Raw genomic sequence first — 21,978 nt, forward strand, 5'->3', positions numbered from 1 at the left:
GTTTACAGTACAAACCATGTTGTAAAAGTTTGTGTAATACCTGTCTGACTTGTCGATGGTGGGTCTCAATCTCTTTAGAGTGTATGAGTATGTCATCCAGGTAGACAATAACACAATCATGTTGAAATTCCCTAAGAACTTCGTTAATCAAATCTTGGAAAACTGCAGGTGCGTTACAGAGACCAAAAGGCATGACCGTATACTCATAATGACCATAGCGGGTATTAAACGCTGTCTTCCACTCATGGCCTTGCTGAATTCTCACCAAGTTGTACGCCCCTCTGAGGTCCAACTTGGTGAAAATCTTAGAGCCCTTTAACCGATCAAAGAGTTCTGTAATCAAGGGGATAGGATAGGCATTCCTGATGGTTATTTTATTCAACCCTCGATAATCGATACAAGGTCTGAGTGACCCATCCTTCTTCTTAACAAAAAAGAACCCAGCCCCGGCAGGAGATGAGGATCTCCTGATAAATCCCTTGTCTAAATTCTCCTGAATATACTCCTCTAAAACAGCATTCTCTTTAGTGGATAGAGGGTATACATTGCCCCTAGGAGGCATGGTACCAGGTAATAGGTTAATTTTACAATCAAAGGACCTGTGTGGAGGTAGAGTATCAGCGTTCTTTTTATCGAATACTGCCTTTAAGTCCATGTACAAAGGAGGTATCTGTCTCTCTTTAGGCTGGGTAGTAGTGTCAGGTGTGTAAATTACAGCCAAAGGGGATACCTTCTGTAAACACCTCTCCTGACAACCCTGACCCCACGAGAGTATCTCCCCTAACTCCCAATCGATAGTAGGGTTATGTCTCTTTAACCATGGATACCCCAGGACTATGGGAACGGAAGGGGACGAAATAAGCATAAGAGATATACTCTCCTCGTGTAAGATACCAACAGACAGGCTCATGGATATAGTCTCACGAGTAATAACAGGCTCGAGTAGTGGTCTACCATCAATGGCCTCAACGGCCAAGGGGGTCTCTCTTAACTGGGAAGGAATAGTGTGCTTAGTGGCAAAGGCTTGATCGATAAAATTCTCAGCAGCGCCGGAATCTATCAATGCCACGGTCTTAAGTACTTCCTTCTTCCATGTTAAAGAAACTGGTAGTAAAAGCCTGTGATTTTTGTAATTATGCGTAGAGGACAAAATAGAAACACCCAAGGCCTGTCCTCTAGAGAAACTTAGGTGCGGGCGTTTCCCGAGCGAACAGGACAATTCAGGCGTAAATGACCTCTGACTCCACAATACATACACAATCCCTCCCTTCTCCTGTACAGTCTCTCCTCTTCTGAGAGATGAGTATTGCCTATCTGCATAGGTTCAGGAATTAGTGAGGTATTGGACTCAGGACTTAGAAATGCAGGTGCTAATTTAAAGGCAGGTCTTAGGTTCCTCTCTCGAGTGTTCTGTCTTTCTCTTATACGTTCATCAATACGAGAAATGAACGAAATTAAGTCCTCTAAATTCTCTGGTAGCTCCCTAGTAGCAATTTCGTCAAGGATAACATCTGATAACCCGTTCAAGAATACATCCATATAAGCCTGTTCATTCCACTTAACTTCTGACGCCAGAGACCTGAACTCTAGTGCATAATCCACTAATGTTCGGTTCTCCTGTCTCAGGCGCAACAGTAATCTGGCTGCATTGACCTTTCTACCAGGGGGGTCAAAAGTTCTTCGAAAAGCAGCTACAAAGGCAGTATAATTGTATACCAACGGGTTATCGTTCTCCCATAATGGGTTAGCCCATCTCAGAGCTTTCTCAATGAGTAAGGTGATAATAAACCCAACCTTTGCCCTATCGGTAGGATAGGAGCGAGGTTGCAATTCAAAGTGAATGCTGATCTGGTTTAAAAAACCACGACACTTCTCAGGTGACCCACCATAACGTACAGGTGGAGTAACACGGGAAGAGGCACCTACAGTAGCTACCTCTAGGCCTGAACCTACAGAGGAAATAGGAGTAGGACGCGTCTCCTCTGGAGGATTATTAGCACGAGACAACAATGCCTGTAGTGCTAAGGCCATTTGGTCCATTCTGTGTTCCATGGCGTCAAACCTGGAATCAGAGGAACCAACCTGACTGTTTGTACCTGCAGGATCCATTGGCCCTGTCGTAATGTCAGGATCGGGACAGGGATCCAACACGCAAAGTACAAACAGGTACAGGGTACGTATACCGGTCCTTAGAATGGCCGGGCTAACGTACAGAGAGTATAGAGAATGGTCAGAGACAAGCCGAGGTCGAGGGAGCGAGAAGACAGGTAAGCGAGGAACAAGCCGGGTCAAGGATAACGGAGGTAAACAGAGTAAGGAGACAAGCCGGGTCGAAACCAAAAGGATAACTGAGAAACACCAGAGCACTGTGTGACTAGACAGGCTAGAACCACGACAGGGCAATGAGCAACAGGGCGAAGTATGTTTAAATACCCTGGCTAGAGAGGATAGACACGCCTCCGACGAAACCTGATTAGTCTGTCTCGGACTGAGTGACAGGTCGTTCCGGATTGGCGTGATGACGTCGGCCTCCGGGCACCATGCTACAAAAGGAAGAGACTCCCTCGCGGCCGGCGTTTGTGTGACCGGGTCGACCGCGAGGAACAGAGGAAACATGGCGTCCGGACGGATGAACGTCTAAGTCTCTACCTCTCTCGGAGGTAGAGACTTCAGGTACCCTGACAAAAACTAAGCGCACGCACACCCACCGATATCCTCGGCACCTCAGCACTTTTCTCCACCCTCGGGGTACCTTTGTCTCCCTCTAAAACGATTGGCCCCACTACTAAACGTACTTTCTTGGGGATAGAGCTGGACTCTGGTACCTTCCGTGCCAGACTTCCCTCCGAAAAACTGGTCCGCCTGAGAGGGGAGATAGATTTGTTCCTGCGGAATGATGTATGCACCAGAAAAGAACTTCAGTCCTTATTGGGGTCCCTGAATTTCGCAATGCGCATCATTCCGCAGGGTAGATCTTTTGTGTCCAGGCTCCTTTGTCTGCTTCACGGGGTACCGGACGCCTGCCCAATTGCATTGGACCAGCACGCCAAAGCTGACCTACTCATTTGGGGGAAGTTTTTCCCCCTCTCTCCGACTCCTCACCCTGCATTTACACTGACGCTGCAGCCAACACGGGTTTCGCAGCTATATTCAGTAATCACTGGTTTAGGGGTCACTAGCCCGCTGAGACGGATGCCTTGCCGGGTTTTAGAGAAACTTCAGCCCTTTTTGAAATTTACCCCATCGTGCGGGCCGCACACACTTGGGGTCATCTCTGGTCCGGCAAGGCAGTAAAATGCTATTCCGACAACTCGTCAGCTTGCGATATCATTAACAAGGGGCGCTCTTCCTCTCTTACCATCATGCGGCTGATTCGCAAGCTGACCTGGTTGGCAGCAACCGTCCAGTTCCACTTAATTTGCCTTCACATCCCGGGTATTCACAACACGGACGCTGATGCTCTGTCTCGATATCAATATCAGGTGTTCTTCCAGGCACTACAGTCAGCCCACCATCAACCATCCAGAACACCGAGTTTTCACGAGTTAATCTTGGAGTGAACACACTTATGCACCATGCTAGGACTCTTACGCACCAAGCACTATCACCAAACACAACTATAACCTACAGTAGGGCACTTACCATTTTCAATAAATTTACAGCTGAATTCGGATTACAAGGTGATTTTTCTACCTATGGTGGCTTTTTCCTCCTTTTGCCACTTACACTTAAAACTTTCCCACAATACAATTAAATTATACCTCACGGGGGTGCAGCATCACAGCCTCACAAATTTCCCTAACAACACCCCTTTTTTGTCATCATACCCCATCAAGAAAATCTTAAAGGGGATCTCTAAAGTTTCAGTTCCACTTATCACCACCAGACTTCCTATAGATGGGCCTATCTTTAGATTACTTAGCAATCTCCTTGACGAATCCCCTTTTGATCCCAACACTAACCTGGTGATCAAATCTGCCATCTATTTAGCTTTTTATGGGTTCCTAAGACCTAGGGAATTTACCATTGTTTGTCAAGGAGATACCACACACAGCCTTATAACCTTACAACTCCCTAAATTAGACGATTATTACATTCTCACGATCCCAGCTACCAAAACTAATCATTCCCTACACCCCACTATCATTCCTCTCTTTCCAACAGAAAATGCTTGGTGTCCAGTTAAGGCACTAGACCACCTACGGTCAACCCATAACACGCACTTACCAGACTCACCAGTCTTACAACTGCAAGGGCACCCACTCACTACAGCAAAATTCACCACGCATGTTAGAATCTTATTGGGAAAATTGGGTTACAACCCAGCTTCGTTCTCCGGGCATTCCTTTCACATAGGAGCCACTTCATCAGCTTCTAGTACTAACACCCTGGTCGGTCCACATCATAAAGAGACTGGGTCATTGGAAGTCCTCTATATACAATATGTACATTCCACGGCCAGAAAGAGCTTCGCCAAGCCTTCAGGAATTTAGTCATGTATCAAATGTAATAAAGTGCGTTTTTTTTTTTAACTTCTCTTTGCCCTCTTTTATTTACAGGCCCACTCGGACGTTGGTTTCGGTACACCACAACCAACTTTTATCTCAGACACTTTCCATTACATATTAAATTCCGAGCACAAGTAGAAAGGCCATTAGGCCTGAATTTGTCGGAGGAGTAAGTCCCCTACTTAAACTCCCAGTCCCTACTCACCTCTGACGTTCAAGTTCAAGTGCACCCTTAGAACATACAATTCTCCTTGGTGGGCCCTCTTTTATTTACAGGCCCACTCGGACGTTGGTTTCGGCACACCACAACCAACTTTTATCTCAGACACTATCCATTACATATTACATTCCGAGCACAAATATATATATACACACACACATATATATATATATATATATATATATATATACACACACACACACATATATATATATACACACACATTCACTCAAACAAAAATACTTCAAACAAATGTACATCCACATTTAAAAGTGATCATTACATTCAGACACACCCCTGCAATCAAACGCAAATATCACACACAAACACACCCCTTTAATAAAACACAATAAATGTATACAATCACCCCTTCAAACACCAACACTGTACATTACACTAAAGCGCCAATAAATGCGGCAGTGCTGTACAGATATACAACCTAGAAATTTTGACTTGGGGTGCCTTGGAAAATTACTGAAATATTAAGGGCACCACTGGGCTATGTGATCACTCTGCAGAGGTAATATGGAGCAAAGAAGTAGCTGGCTTGGTTAATAGAATCAACACTGAAGTTATTACTCAATCACAAAGTCAGCACCCCGGCCTGTAGTGTGGAGCTTTACAAGTTTTCAACTAGCCACAACATAAGTGCCTTAGGTCTCAGATACCACTCACAATCCACAAATACACCTGTATCAAATGCTTGTACAGCAAGCAGTATAGCAGAAAGTTCATTGGCAATACATGTTTGAAACACTTGAACTAAATCCAAAGACACTATGTATCCCACAGGCAATAATACTGCTTCTAAAGCAATCTTTCCAATAAGACTGGGGAGCTAATCACAGTGTATCTGGTAATAAAGCTCCCCCAAAAAACATATCTTTCAAAGTTCTTTGGAACATAGAAGCCAAATGGAAAGGATTTCAGGAAGACATGTTTAGGTGGAGAAGGATGGAGCTATCCTGGCTGGGTAGGCAACAATGAAAATTATCATATTACCAAAAATGCCGTATCTCTTCCAAACGATACCAGTACAGGTGCCTGACAACCTCCTAACAAAAATCCAGAACAGATTAAACTCCTTTATATGAGTCAAACATGCTAGAAGAATCTTGAGTGGTAACTTATACTGACCCAAAGAGGATTGGAGTTTAATGATCTATTGCATTAAATAATACTATGTGTGGTGGCCCTGTCCCAGAGCATGCTATTCTTTGCACCTAGAACAAATTTCAATGGATGGACATGGTGGACTTAAGATTGGCCCCCTGGAGACTACAATCAGTCTATCACACCTCCAGATAAGCACTGATCAGGGATAGAAACCCTGCATTACCGAAACCTATTACAGAAGTAAACAGACATAATCAATGGCAGGAGTATTAGCTTACCCCCACCCCCCAAAAGGAAAATTAAATAAATTAGTGATCCTAAACTACTTAAACACGTTTTAAGACTGGTTGGGGCATTGTCCCAAGGATCTTTATGAACAGGCCTTCAGTGCTACGGCATGTTTTTATGGAACCTATACACTTTATAAGTAAACCGGCCACAATTGCTTTCCCAGTCACTTAAGGTGTTTCTCCTAACAGAGTACTAAGGTAGAAAAGACAGCATTTATGATTTTACCAAATAACTGTACTCACCAGTACGTGAACTGCTTCGGGGCTTCTGGGGCACAGTAGGGCGGGCAGTTAGAGAAGGCTTTGAAGATTGAAGGGGTGGTTTAGGACTTGTGGGTGTCCCACTGGTAGAACCCTTAGATCGTACACTGGCTTCTGACTTCAACTCACATTTTAAATTTTTTTCTGGTGAGGATTCTCCTCTAGTTAGAGGGAATCTGCTCTCAGCACTCACTGGCTGGTGTTTGGGAACTAGATTGAAGGAGAAAAAACAAAACAACTCTTAACACGATTTAATTAAAAGACTACTTCCCAAATAAACTGCATATAATATAAACCCATACATATATACATATAGAAATATATATATAAAATGGGGCACAGGTAGGTGTATTTTAACAGTGAGAGACCGAATAACAAAACAAAATCCATAAAAATGCATGTCAAAAAGTTATAAATTGATTTGTATGTCTGAGTGAAATAAGTATTTGATCTCCTATCAATCAGCAAGATGTCTGGCTCCCCCGGTGTCTTTTTATACAGGTAACAAGCTGATATTAGGAGCACTCTCTTAAAGGGAGTGCTCCTAATCTCAATTTGTTAAATGTATAAAAGACACCTGTCCACAGAAGCAATCAATCAGATTCCAAACTCTCCAGCATGGCCAAGACCAAAGAACTGTCCAAGGATGTCAAGGAAAAGATTGTAGATCTACACAAGGCTGGAATGGGCTACAAGACCATCGCCAAGAAAACAATGGGCTACAAGACCATCGCCAAGAAAACAATTGGTAACACACTATGCCGTGAAGGACTGAAATCTTGCAGCGCCCGCAAGGTCCCTCTGTTCAAGAAAGCACATGTACAGGCCTGTCTGAAGTTTGCCAATGAACATCTGAATGATTCAGAGGAGAACCGGGTGAAAGTGTTGTGGTCAGATGAGACCAAAATCAAGCTCTTTGGCATCAACTCAACTTACCATGTTTGGAGGAGGAGGAATGCTGCCTATGACCCCAAGAACACCATCCCCACCATCAAACATGGAGGTGGAAACATTACGGTTTGGGGGTGTTTTTCTGCTAAGGGGACAGGACAACTGCACCGCATTAAAAGGACGATGGACGGGGCCTTGTACCATAAAATCTTGGGTGAGAACCTCCTTCCCTCAACCACGGCTTTGAAAATGGGTCGTAGATAGGTATTCCAGCATGACAATGACCCAAAACACACAGCTAAGGCAGCAAAGGAGTGGCTCAAGAAGAAGCACATTAAGGTCCAGGAGTGCCCTAGCCAGTCTGCAGACCTTAATCCCATAGAAAATCTATGGAGGGAGCTGAAGGTTCGAGTTGCCAAATGTCAGCCTCGAAACCTTAATGACTTGGAGAGGATCTGCAAAGAGGAGTGGGACAAAATCCCTCCTGAGATGTGTGCAAACCTGTGATTGCCAACAAGGGTTTTGCCACCAAGTACTAAGTCGAAGGGGTCAAATACCTATTTCACTCATTGACATGCAAATCAATTTATAACGTTTTTGACCTGAGATTTTCTGGATTTTTATGTTAGTTATTCTGTCTCTCTGTTAAAATACACCTACCCTTAAAATTATAGACTGATCATTTCTTTGTCAGTGGGCAAACATTCAAAATCAGCAGGGGATCAAATACTTTTTTCCCCTCACTGTAACTACCCATTATGCTTTGCATTAGTCCGGTGTTTTTAAAAAGCTATTAAATCCTGTGAGCTTTGAAATGCTGTTTAGTGAATGAGTGAGTGTGCTGGATCTTGTATACATTGGCTCCATCAGCACCCTTATAATGTATACATATTCTGGTGAGTGCAGTAATTTTAGTTATATATATATATATATATATATATATATATACACCCACATATACATATGTGTGTGTGTATATATATATATATATATATATATATATATATATATATATATATATATATATATATATACACACATACATACACACCCACATATACATACATACACATATACATACATACACATATACATACATTCACATATACATACATACACATATACATACATACACAAACACACACACACAAACACACACATCACAATAACTACTGTTTATGAGCTTTGATTTTTTTTTTTTGGGCTGTGTAGTAGTGAAAGTTGGCTGTGCTACATGTTGTTGTAATGGTTTTAATGGCGGTAGGCCTAGTTCGATGATACTAGGGATCCCCGATGCCTCTGCTCACCATATAGGGAAGGTAGAACTTAAATTTTGGCATTAGTCATATCAATAGCATCCATATTTGGATGGCAGCTATAGACTGAGACTCACTCACAGAGTCCATAAGTTAAACAACTAAGATGTTCAATACCTCTTATATTGAATGAATATACTGATGCAGACCTGGGTGTGGACAATGACATCAGCAAGAAGTGGATGAGCATAATTAAATTGTCTGGAAGGGATAAGACGCGCATTGTAATATTAAAATTATATGGCGAAGGGGAAAAAAAGGAATTGTGACATATGAAAATCGGAAATGTGCCACAGTGTAAACTCTATGGCATATGAGACTATGGAGTGAAAAATGAAATGATAGAACACAATATCTTCTGATGAAATAAGGCATATGGAGTTATGGGAGGGATGAAACATGATATACTACAGAGCATGACATTTTAAAGTAAAATATAAAGTATAGTGTGTGTCCCTGTGAGGTGAAATCTGGATTAAGAGAGAGGCATATGGAATAACTGGGTGAAATGCTATGAATAAACAGTGGAGAATCCGTCCAGACACACAAATCCTGAGCTTACCTGCTCCACTCCCATCCATTTTCTCTGTAGTGCCTATGCCATCAGATGGATCTTTGCCTGATGCATCATTTCCAAATTTCTGTGTAGGAAAAGAAAATATTATCATTCTGTAAACACAAGACAAAATATAGTTGAATGAAATTTTAAACACATGCCATGATCACAAAAATAAAATGTCTACATTTTACATGTTTTTAAAGATTACAAGTCATACTATATCCACCACATGCAAACAAAAAAGAGAAAATGCCATTATATTGTTAAACTAAGGCATACAAAATGTTGAATATTTTTTTTTTGAGTAGAAATAAATTCATCCCTAGACCAGTTCCTTTATATACATTTTGCAAAGAATCCTTTAATGTTCATAGCAGCAATGGTTGACATAGGTCAATACTTTTGCCACTGGCACTCAGACCTGTAGGACAAAGCATGCCCTCAGGACAGGACTGACAGACTAAATGACTGATAAGCCATATGTGACCTGTTGCAGCCAATTCTGATTTCAGAAAACATGCTAAGTATAGCGTTTGTTTTTTGACAAAACCCCAAATAACATCTCTTCATATAGCATACTTTAAGACGTTTTTGACATAAAAATTAGAAGAAAAAAAAAACAATAATGCTAGTTGAGATAGATGAAGAATTAGTTTTTCATGGATGCGGTGGAGGATATAGTTGTGTTCAAAAGTTTGCATACCCTTGCAGAAATTGTGATATTTGGCATTGATTTTAAAAATATGACTGATCCTGAAAAAATTTTAAAAAAAAAAGGTATTTGATTGAAGTATAGTGATCATATAAAGCCATTTATAATCACATAGTTGTTTGGCTCCTTTTTAAATCATAACAGAAATCACCCAAATGGCCATGATCAAAAGTTTACATACCCTTGAATGTCTGGCCTTGTTACAGACACACAAGGTGACACACACAGGTTAAAATGGCAATTAAAGGTTAATTTCCCACACCTAAGGCTTTTTAAATTGCCATTAGTGTCTGTGTATAAATAGTCAATGAGTTTGTTAGCTTCCATGTGGTTGCACTGAGCAGGCTAGATACTGAGCCATGGGGAGCAGAAAAGAACGGTCAAAATACCTGCGTAACAAGGTAATGGAACTTTATAAAGATGTAAAAGGATATAAAAAGATATCCAAAACCTTGAAAATGCCAGTCAGTACTGTTCAATCAGTTATTAAAAAGTGGAAACTCCATGGATCTCTTGATACAAAGCCAAGGTCAGGTAGACCAAGAAAGATTTCAGTCATAACTGCCAGAAGAATATTTCGGGATACAAAGAAAAAACAACAGGTAACCTCAGGAGAAATACTGGCTGCTCTGGAAAAAGACGGCTAGGTTGTTTCAAGGAGAACAATACAATGATATTTGAACAAAAATAAGTTGCATGGTCAAGTTGCCTTTATTGCGCCAATGCCACTAAAAAGCCCAGTTCACTAGGCCCGACAACACTTTCACACACCTCACGGTTTTGGTCACACTGTCATTTGGAGTGACAAGATCAAAATAGAGCTTTGTGGTCACAACCATAAGCGCTATGTTTGGAGGTGGGTCAACAAAGCCTATAGTGAAAAGAATACCATCCCCACTGTGAAGCATGGTGGTGGCTCACTGATGTTTTGGGGGTTGAGCTCTAAAAGCACAGGGCATCTTGTGAAAATTGATTGCAGGATGAATGCAGCATGTTATTACAAAATACTCCAGACAATTTGCATTCTTCTTCACGATGGCTGCGCATGGGACGATCTTGGACTTTCCAGCATGACAATGACTCTGAGCACAAGGCCAAGTTGACCCTCCAGTTGTTACAGCAGAGAAAGGTGAAGGTTCTGGAGTGACCATCACAGTCTATCATACCACTCTCGGGAGATCTCAAAAGTGCAGTTCATGCAAGACGACAAAAGACTTTGCATGACCAGGAGGCATTTTGCCAAGACAAATGGGCAGCTATACCACCTGCAAAAATTAGGTGCCTCATAGACAACTATTACAAAAGGCTGCACGCTGTCACTGATACAAAAAGGGGCAATACACAGTATTAAAAACTAAGGGTATGCAGACTTTTGAACAGGGGTCGTTTAATTTTTTTTCTTTGTTACCATCTTTTATTTTATGATTGTGCCATTCTGGTTTAACCTACAGTTGAATATGAATCCCATAAGAAATAAAAGAAATGTGTTTTGCCTGCTCAAAAATAAGCTGCATGGTCAAGTTGCCTTTATTGCGCCAATGCCACTAAAAAGCCCAGTTCAATATGCCCGACAACACTTTGACACACCTCACACTTAAAAATGGTACATATATCACCAATGGTATGCAAACTTTTGAGCACATCTGTATAAATGGTAGAGTGAAAAAGAAAAAAGGAGAAAAGTTGAAAAGAGAAAACAAAATAGGGAGAAGAGATATTGGAAGAATTTGTGTGCTTGGACTCAAACATATTTGCCATTGCTGGTCTAGAAGCATACCGTTGTAAACAATATAGTTTATGTGCGGAATGTAACTAACAGCATCACGGCTCTTAGCTGATACAACCAGACTCAGGCTGATGCTGCACATAACATGATGTTACAGTTTAAAGGCTCTTTATGGAAAAACAGTGATAATAAATATTAGAAAATGGTTACAAGTGCCTATATTCTATTGCCCTTGTTAGCAACATGATGTTTTAATTTAATGACTTGTGACACTAGACAAGATGTTGCAGTGTTACTTTATTTTACTTGTTTAATAGTTGCATAATGTTTACATTAAAATGAAACCACACAAGATGAACAGTATCTTGAAATAATTTGCTTGTGTGCATAATTTTCTACTCTAAGATAATTAGCCTCTAATCTCTGAGGCTTAATTGTCTGCATCACTGTATAACAAATTCAAACGTAATGTAAATGGCCCCTAGGTGGAGCTGTGGAAAAGCAAATTAGCTGGTGCTCAGCTTACATTAATCTTCACAGCAGTTGCATGAATAGCAGGTTTTAAAGCTCCAGTGTTAACTATGATTTTGTACATGTATGCATGATCTGCAGGACATCATCTCAGCAGCCATACTTAAGAAATATTAAAAATCCTATTGCAATCCGTGCAGTGTAAAACAAATATCTTTGCAGACGATCCTGATTAATGGTCCCAATGCCACTCCAATTAAAGTGCTTTTTGTCAAGAGATTCATACATGGACAAACGTAATGTCCTCTCTATCAATGCCATGAAATAATACACATGTAGTAAAGAGTGATTTTATGTCAAGACACAAAGGTTCATATTGCTTAACCCTTTCTTTACTGTCCACCAAGAGCAGCAAGAACAGAAAATAAAATATATATATTTCTTCACGATTTTCTTCACGGAATAAATTGCTTGAAACAAGTCCTCTAGAGTGCTCTCTTCTCTTTTTGGATATATATATATATATATATATATATATATATATATATATATATATATATATATATATATGTGACGAAACCAACCTCACCACTGGGCATTGGAGAAGCCTGCTTGCCCGCCTCCTACCTGCTGACTATGGCCCCTTGAAAATTGGTACGTTTAGAGAACTATATTTGGGCATATTGTATTTTATTGTGCGACTGCTGGCCCTTTAAGCACAGTGAATGGTATTTTATTGTACTGCTGCTGGCCCTTTAAGAACTGTCTGGGGACATATTGAGACTTTGGGTAACAATACCCTTTAAGACTATGGCCCCTGAAAAGTATGAACTTTTATTGTGTGTGTATGGCCCTTTAAGAACCGTCTGGGGACATATTGTGACTTTGCTGAACAATGCCCCTTTAAGACTATGTCCCCAGACCTGTAAAATAACTTGTTCCTGGCTTTCCCACACTTGGTTCAGTAAATAGGGCTTACTGAGCCAAGTACCACACAGGCGGACCACCCAGAAGTTAAAGTGTGCAGGCAATTTACCTCCCAGGCTGTGAGGTTACTGCAGGTTAATTGCACGTGGCGGCGGCCATCTTTGTTCAGTCGAATGCGGTCAGCGGTGTATGCTAAAGATTCTGTGGAACTAAAATCGGCTACACATTTTACCGAACACCGCTGACCCTTACCTTCTTCCATACTGAACTTGCAGCTCCAGAGACTAAGTCCCGTTCGAAATGGGACTTAGTCGTTTTTTCGCATGAAATTGACCGGCCGCACAGCCCAAATCTATGGAACTGTTTTGGGCAGGAAAACGTGCTTGCGGTCGGTCATAAAGGGACCTCCAGCTAACTTTTGATCCGCTGGAGGGATTTGGCTGAATTTTGGAAGGGTGTATGTTTAAAGTGTGCGGATTCTAAATATATGGTTTTTGGGAAGATTGGATGTACGGTTTTAAAGTTATAGCACATGTATAAAAACTGTATTTTCCCTGGCTGTAATAATTATGTTAACTGGTTATCTTAGGGGAGGGAACTTGTGGGTTGCAACCGTTATGCTATTGGCTGTTTTACCCCGCCCCTGTGGGCGGTCTTTTATGTGTAAGATGGAAATAAAAGCAGACTGGGTGTGCTAGCACCTCAGATCATCTTGTACCTTCATGAAGTTTCGGCTCATGTTTGGGGGATTGGAGAACTACACTCTGGGGATTGCTATAATCACTATACTCCCCAGGGTATTATCGCTGAGCTCTGCTAAGAGCTGTTCCTGTGCCTGCTCTCTGGAATTCGGAGAGGTCCATCTACTGGAAGCTAGACCCTGGTCTTGGGTCCAGAGTGGGTAGCGTGGCGAGACCCCAACCAAGCTGCGGCGGTTCGTGGGAGTCTACAGTGGTTATGGTGTCTGGTGGAGTGCTTGGGGACCTCGGAAAGCACTAGGAGCATCCGTCAGCGGAGGGTACCCGGTCGGGGTGCCAGCGGTTCCGTTACAATATATATATAACAAATACAGTGAGACACCAGCCAATCCCCATCCAAGTCCCAGTATAACATCAAGCACCACCTCTAAAGCTTCCTCTTTCTTTGCTGCTCCACAAGATAAGTACTAATAAGTACTAATAATTTTACTCTTAACAGTATCTGTTTTTCATTGACTTTATCTACTTTGGTTACTTCTTATTTGCTTATAATCTTTTTATTCTACTTTAATAATACGGTTTTTGATTCGTTTTATTTACCTTTGAGACCAGGGTTCTAGACCTTCCTTTAGGAGATTCTTGCATGTGATTCCCCCCTCTTCTGAGCTTTGCTATGTTGCTCCTATTGTTTGGGGGGTCTCTTGGGTCTTTTTCACCCCTTATATCTTATTTTCTCTATTTTCCCTTATTTTTATGTTCTGGGTCTCTCCCCCCTTCTTCCTGGCTGTTTGGCGCCCTTTTGCGCCCATTTTTTGCACCACTGTTTGGCTATTTCGCGACAGAGTTCGGCCTTTCGGCTAAACTTTCTGCAAATTCGGGCAGTTTGTGAGTTTGGCCGCAAATTGTACCATTCGGCAATTTGGCTGTGAACGTTTCTCGTTCAAGTGTTTTGCCGCAAATTGTTTTTGTTTGGTAGTTTTTGCAGTGAACTGGCCGTTCATTAGTTTGTTCCCACGAATTTGTCCTGTCGAGTTTTGGTTCGCGAATTGGACGCGTTTGCGGGATCTGATGCAAGTCTCGAAGATTGGCGGCGGCCATTTTCTGATCTTACCCATCCTTCTGGCTCTGTCTTTGCCTTGTGTCTACCCTGTCTGCTGGTCTGGGCCCTGGTGAGCTCCCCTATCTCTCCCTTTCTGGTGTAGCTAGTTTGAGTGATTAACCCCTACTAGCCTGTATTAATTTTGTCTACAGCTGTATTTCGTCATCTAAGGGTCTAGTATTGTACTTTTTTTTTGTGGGTCTCACATTGCAAAAGGTGCCTGCCTGCCCCCCTTCCTCTGGTGAGATGGATATACCTCAAGACCTGGGGAACCCCTCTTCAGTTTCAAGCTCCCCTCCATCAGTATTTGGCACTATGGCTCATGCTGATGAGGCTCAGTCCCTGGCGCTGCAACATTCATTCAATAGAGCAGCTGCTAAAATACCATTACATAGCAGCAAACAGATATTTTAAGCTGCTGGTGCCTCTGGAGTCCCACGGACATCAAGGTGTAGAGTCCTCCAGAGTCTTGCAACTGTGCATAAACCTTCTATTTGGCCACCACTAACCAATGCTCACAAAATACATGAAGACTAATTTTCAAACAGTCCTGTTCACTGATGAGTGCTGTGCAACCCTGGATGGTCCAGATGGATGGAGTAGTGGATGGTTGGTGGACGACCACCCTTTTTCAACAAGGCTGCAACATCAGCAAGGCGGTGGTGGAGCCATGTTTTGGGCCGGAATCATGGGAAGAGAGCGGGTCGGCCCCTTTAGGGTCCCCGAAAGTGACCTCTGCAAAGTATGAGGAGTTTCTGACTGACCACTTTCTTCCCTGGTACAGAAGGAAGAACTATGCTTTGCATAATAAAATCATCTTAATGCATGACAATGCACCATCTCATGCTGCAAAGAATACCTTTGCATCAATGGCTGCTATGGGGATAAAAGGAGAGAAAGTTATGGTGTGGCCTCCATCCTCCCCTGACCTCAATCCTATTGAGAACCTTTAGAGCATCCTCAAGCAAAAGATCTATGAGGGTGGGAGGCAGTTTACATCCAAACAGCAGTTCTGGGAGACTATTCTGACATCTTGCAAACAAATTCAAGCAGAAACTGTCCAAAAACTCACAAGTTCAATGGATGCAAGACTTGTGAAGCTGCTATCAAATAAAGGGTCCTATGTTAAAATGTAACGTGACCTATTAAAATGTATAAAAAGTTAAAATGTTGTTATCAGTTTGATTGAAATAGATTTTGATTTCAGTAAATATGCTGCAAATGCAACAAATGACAATTTTCAGTTCTTTACAACCTATAAAGTGTTTTGAAACTCACTGTGCGTAATAATTTGGAACAGTGCATTGTAAGTTTATGTTTAAAAAAAATACTGTTATCATTAGGTTTGTTTAATAAAATTTGAATTGTACTCTTAATAGTTGATAACATGAGAATTATGCTGACTGTTATTTACATCAATTATTTAGGTAAATGAGAAAAATATATTTTGCATAATAATTTGGAACAGGGTGTACAGAGGACATTGGTCGGAGGACGAAGCCCGACTCCACATCAATGCTCTGGAGTTCCTGGCCAGTTCCTTTGCGATTCTAAGTTTCTGCGCATGGACAAAGTCTTGGTGGTCCGTTATGTCAATCACATGGGCGGCACGCAGTCGGCAGTTCTGGCTCACTTGGCGAGTCCTACTCCAGGGTCACCGTCAACAGGCCGAATTGATCCTGCTGGCCCCGTTTTGGGGGACTCTATCCTGGTTCCCACAACTGCTGGCAGTGGATTTCCCCCGGCTGTTGTCGTCTTACCTGGACCTTCTTCTGGATCCAACAGGCCTACGGCATCGGCTGTTGCTGGATGGATCCCTCCTGCTGCTTGCGTGGTGCATTTCTGGGGTCCCTGGTATGTCCAAATAGATGTTGCAACTAGATGCCTCCTAGCGGAGGCATGGGCTCCCGGTACTAGACACTCATATGGGAGCACTTGGCAAGCTTGGGCTGGCTGGTGCCTTGCTAGGAACATGGATCCCGTTTCGGTACCTGTGACTGCAATCCTTCAATTCCTTACCTCGTTATTCGAGACTAGCTGTGCGTATCGCACAATTCATTTGGAAAGGTCGGCCATTTCTTCGGCTCATCAGGGTTTTGACGGTTGTCCCGCTGGCCAACACCCCTTGGTGCTTCGGGGCTCCAGACTGTCCCACCCTCCTAGGCCTCGTTACTCTTCTACTTAGGATGTCTCCTGCGTGTTGTCTCTCTTCAGTTCCTGGCCTCCTAACTCAGACCTATTCTTACGACTTCTAAGTTAGTTTAACTTGTTTCTCCATCCCTGATGATTTTTTCTTTCATGTAGGGATTCCTGGGTGTGGTAGGTATTCTGTTGTATGCACAGTATTTATTTAGTGGTTTTAGGTTCACGTGTGGCCTGGCTCGATTTTTCATGTTTTTGTAATGTGGGTTTTGCTCTGTTTGTAATACGACTTGCTATCTGTGGTTTCATGTGTATTGGCATTTGCAATTTGGTTTTAGTATCGATTTAACAGTTGGGCTCCTGTTTTGTGTTTTCACAGCTTGATTCGGTGTTGCTCGATGGTCTTCCTTCTTCCCGGTGTGTTTCACTTAAGATGGCTGGTTTCCGTTACAGTCTTGAATTTTGTTTCCGGTTGAGACGTTCCATGGACTGCCAGTCACTGGATTTCATTACCGTGTTTTCCGGATGTTCGGATTGTCTTTTGGTTCCGGTTTTCTGTCTCTCCTCGTGATGTGTCGCATCTCCAAAGAAAGAGGAAGCTGGTATGCCAAACATGCAAGAATGAGTAACACTATGTGTATACTGTAAATATTACAGATAGATGGGATTTCAATGCTTTGTCTATATCATTGTAAACCATAAAATGTTGCTTCCTCATATGTGTTTCCCATTTTAGCGTAAAGAGATTTGTCTTTCTGGGCTCTCTGGTGGAATTGTCAAATATCCCAAACACTTTTAACGTTTCAGTAACTGTGAACAAAAATAGTTCTTGATGTCATAAGTAACATCGTATAGTATATGAAGAGGTGGAAAGACAAGTCGAGAACATTGGGCACATATAGTCACAAGAGGTTAAGGAGGCAGGTTAAAGCGGGAAAAAAATTCTACAAACAAGTCCTTACCTTCGCTGCTCTTCTTTCCTGTTTAGCTTTCATCTCAGCTAACAGACCACTTCCCATGACTTGGACACCAAGCCTCCTTCCAGACTGGGGGCTACTTTTGGTGTCACTTTTCTCGGCCTTTGCACCATCTTCACTTTGTAGATTCTCCTCTAAAGAGTCTGGTGTTTTGACCTCTTCTAATCGCTCAGTGCTGCTGCCTGCACTCGTACTGGTACTAACAGCCCCATTACTTTCAGACAATTTTTCTTTTTTTACAGCATCTGGTGCAGGGCTTTTAATAGATGGCCTAGGTGAAGAGGGCTCTTCATTCACTGTAACAGTCTGAGGGCGATCAGATTTGCTTCTGGATTTTATTAAATTCAGAAACCCACTCTTTCTAGAGTCCCGTCTCTTCTTCTCATCACCATCACCAATGTCTTGAGGATCCCCATTCTTGAAGGAAGATTTTCTGTAATCCAAAAATAAAAGCACTATTTATATTGGCCCAATATGTCTTTATACTCAATATTTGTTTCCATATTAAAACTCGGACATTTATGTAATAATAATTTATTGCAGTCACTTGTACCACATTCAACATACTGTCTCCTTTTTGTCTGGCAAAAACGCAGTCAGAAAAGCTCTACAAATGTAAAAAAAAAAAAAAAAGGTAGCACGGAGGGGCCGTTTTCATTCAAAAAATTTTTCTCTTTGCGACAGTATTTTCCTTCATCTGTACCCTTACCGACAATTATGTATTGCATCTCTTTTTTTCTTATTTTAAATAGTAGAATTCTCACTAAATATAAAAAAGAGGCACAAGAGTCCACGGTTTTTCCAACAATTCTTTCCACCACTGTTAGAGTGATGGTTTTCATTGACAGATAAGCAGCTTTCATGATTCTCCTTTTTGTTTAAGGACTAAAAAATCCTTCACATTACAAATGTATCTTTTTTATATCAATGCATCTTTATTTCCTTACTAATAATAATTTCTTACTTTGTGGGGAAAAAGGAGTACACATCTCAAATAAGTGGCACACATGGATTATTTTGATGCATTACAGAAATTACGGGGAAAGAAATGTCCCCATTGTATAAATGTGGAGTAACATAACCAAATATAGCTGAATTGGAAATATTCAGAAATTCAGCTATACTTACAGCCTGGCTATTTTATCCTGAATTTTGCCATTTGCATTTCAGTTCACCATCATCCATGTAGTGTATAAGCTGGTCTGTAAAGTCAATCATTTACTCTTGCCTGGATTATGACAATTCTTCCTGATGTCTATTTTTCTAGTGTTCTAGCAATATTGTATTACACATCTTTGCTTTTCCAGAGGTATCAATTTTGGAATTTGTAGGCACACCTACTGCAGGCTGGTTTAGGATTTGTTTCCATACCATATGATGTTGGCGTTCAGGAAGAATGACCATGATCCTCTATTGGGTATTCTGTTACTGGTTTGGCCGATGCTTGCCTAGAGCCATGTTGCATTCTTTAGCTACTTGCTATTTCACACTTCATGTCATGTGTTTTACTCTCTATGCTCATATACTGAACACCTGATGTCCATTCGGGCTGCTTTCACATTATAAACTCGTCACATGCCTCCAAGTACCAAATAAAAATAAGACTTGAAAACCAGAGAAATGCTTGCCAATATGTGATGTATGAAACTGATAAAGTATATCATGTCTTTTAATTAAATTATTATTGGATAGAGAGCACTTATCACTTTTTTCACTATCTTTAATTAAATTATATTTTAGTTTGTCAGAGCCACAAGCTCCTACCCTTCCAGCCCATGTATCAATTCACTGGTCAAAATAGTGTAAAAAATTGGTGGTATAATATAATTGGATATTTTGCCTATAAATAAAACTATTTGCAAAACTACTGCAAAACAGTGGCAGTTGCGACAGCCAACCCCAGGTTAGGCACCACCAACCACCATCAACAAGAGTGTGGTATTCCTCCTTTTCTTCCTCATATAAATAAAAGTATTTTGCAGACATCATATTCTGTCTACGTACTTTGATTCCATTCTGGTCACTTTCTTGCTGAAGAATTCATCAACGCCTTCATCTACTCTAGACGTGAGGCCATTCTGTTCCACATCCAAGGATGCTTCTGCACCAAGTTGCTAAATCAAATTGCACAAAGATATAAAAAATGATTCAGTTATCTTCAATGTTATTTTATAATACACCAAATTACATCATATATTTCTAAATGATATATGGAGTTGTACTGAAATGGGTTTACAGTTGCTGATTAGATGTGTAATTTTGCATTAATGAGCCTTTAAATAAAGTTTGGTTTACCAGCTGTCTGTCAATACAAATCAACACATTGATTTGTGTCCTTGGGGAAATTCAGTTTAATTTTTTAGGTTTTATGTGTTATAATGCTGTTTTTTTTTATAAAACCTATTCAACACAAACATAGGTAAGACTGAGAGTAAAGTGTTCTGAAATTTTTGCCAAGCTTTTAGAGGATCATGAGTGAAGGGGTTACAGTAAGGATACAGTTCTTGTTTGTTAATATCAATACCAAGAATGCATCACTTCTATGTAAACAATCTAACCAGTTCTACAAGAAAAGGCATGCCAGAAATACTAAACAATAACAGATAAATTAAAGGAAGGATAGAAATAAACAAAAGTGAAAAAAAAAATATGACAGTCAAAGCCATAAAGTTATGTTAATGCAAAAAAAAAATTAAAAAAGCTAAGTAACACAAATATTTATATTCCAGAGCCTTACATTTGCTTTGCTAGGTTGCTGCTTTTTCATCCTTTTTGGTCTTAGTTTGGTATAGTGCTCTAGTTTTTTTGCTTCTTCAGATGGCAGCTCTGCAATGACATGAGATGTCCTCTTCTCCTGCTTGCCAGTGGGATATGGGGGGTCCTCGATGTGTATTGGAACATCCTCAAGTGCTTTATCCAAGTCAAACTCCATTTCTGTAAGCCAAAATCATACAATATTAAGCCATGTTTACGTAACAGTATTAATAAAATGTTAAATTTGGTCAGCAAAAACAAACAAAAAAAGGACAAAACAACATAATTCATTTATTTGATATAGATTTTCTGTGTGTATAGACCCACTCAGTGCCTAAAAGAACATCAGTTTACTTCCTTAGAAAGCAGTCATGATAGTGATTTTATGATCAGTAGAAATACTCTTGAATAACTCTCAAAGGACTATTCATTAACGGAACACAATAGCGTTAGGAATACGGTTTTGTATTCTTATCGCTGCAGTGTCCTTCTGCATCTGCACTCCACTCCCCCGTCTTGAAAGAGTTAAACACTTATTTAACACTTACCTTAATTCAAGTACCGAGGTCCCATGCCAATGGAGTATCTAATGTGCATGTGCTGCGAGCACAGCGCACACACATTGAATCAATGCTTTCATATTGATATTTTGAAGACACTGGGCATCTTCATGCAAAGCGTAAGGACATCAAACATGTCACGGAGTTCAGCTGTGTGGAAATGCAGGAAGAGCTTCTAGAGCAGGGGTTCTCAATCCGGTCCTCAAGGAGCCCCTACCAGTCCAGGATTTAGGGATTACCCTGCTGTGTCTAAAGTGTTTGTTCCCCCTGCCCCTAAAAACACATTAGACACAGCAGGGTAATCCCTAAATCCTGGACAGTTCGGGGGTCCTTGAGGACTGGGTTGAGAACCCCTGTTCTAGAGGCTATGTGGAAGACAGCCACTAGAGGCTGTCTTAATCTTGCAACATAAATATTGGCATTTCCCTGAAACTGCAGTGTTTTAAATTGCAGGGTTAACGGTACAGAGATACTGCACCCAGATCACTTCAGTGATCCAGTTCACTTCAGGAAGCTCTTAGATATGTAATACAATAAATCACATTAAGTTATGTGAAAACCTGAAAATATATACATATTGTTCCATTGTAACTCCTTCTGCACCTTCCTACGATTGAGTGTTGTGTTTCAAGGTTCAACTGAGCATAATACATTCAACGGATTTACAAATAGTTAAAATTTTTAATTTATACATTAACTAGAACCAGATACTCAGATGATAAAAAATAGATAATTGAAGCAAATTTTTTTC

The 21,978-nt window shown here is 41.0% G+C and overlaps 1 protein-coding gene across 3 annotated transcripts in view; it reads right to left on the minus strand.

Moving 5' to 3' along the window:
• Nucleotides 1–21,978, minus strand: part of CARMIL1 (capping protein regulator and myosin 1 linker 1) — a 231,920-nt gene that overhangs the window by 14,896 nt on the left and 195,046 nt on the right. For all 3 annotated transcript variants that reach the window (XM_063451656.1, XM_063451655.1, XM_063451657.1), the window contains 5 exons: nt 20,651–20,847; nt 19,918–20,027; nt 17,899–18,346; nt 9,165–9,243; nt 6,378–6,605 (listed from right to left, as the gene is read on the minus strand). In XM_063451656.1, the coding sequence (XP_063307726.1) occupies nt 6,378–6,605; nt 9,165–9,243; nt 17,899–18,346; nt 19,918–20,027; nt 20,651–20,847 (1,062 nt within the window). The remainder of the gene's footprint in view (nt 1–6,377; nt 6,606–9,164; nt 9,244–17,898; nt 18,347–19,917; nt 20,028–20,650; nt 20,848–21,978) is intronic.

The sequence above is a fragment of the Pelobates fuscus genome, chromosome 4 (assembly GCF_036172605.1).
Source record: "Pelobates fuscus isolate aPelFus1 chromosome 4, aPelFus1.pri, whole genome shotgun sequence".
NCBI lineage: Eukaryota > Metazoa > Chordata > Amphibia > Anura > Pelobatidae > Pelobates > Pelobates fuscus.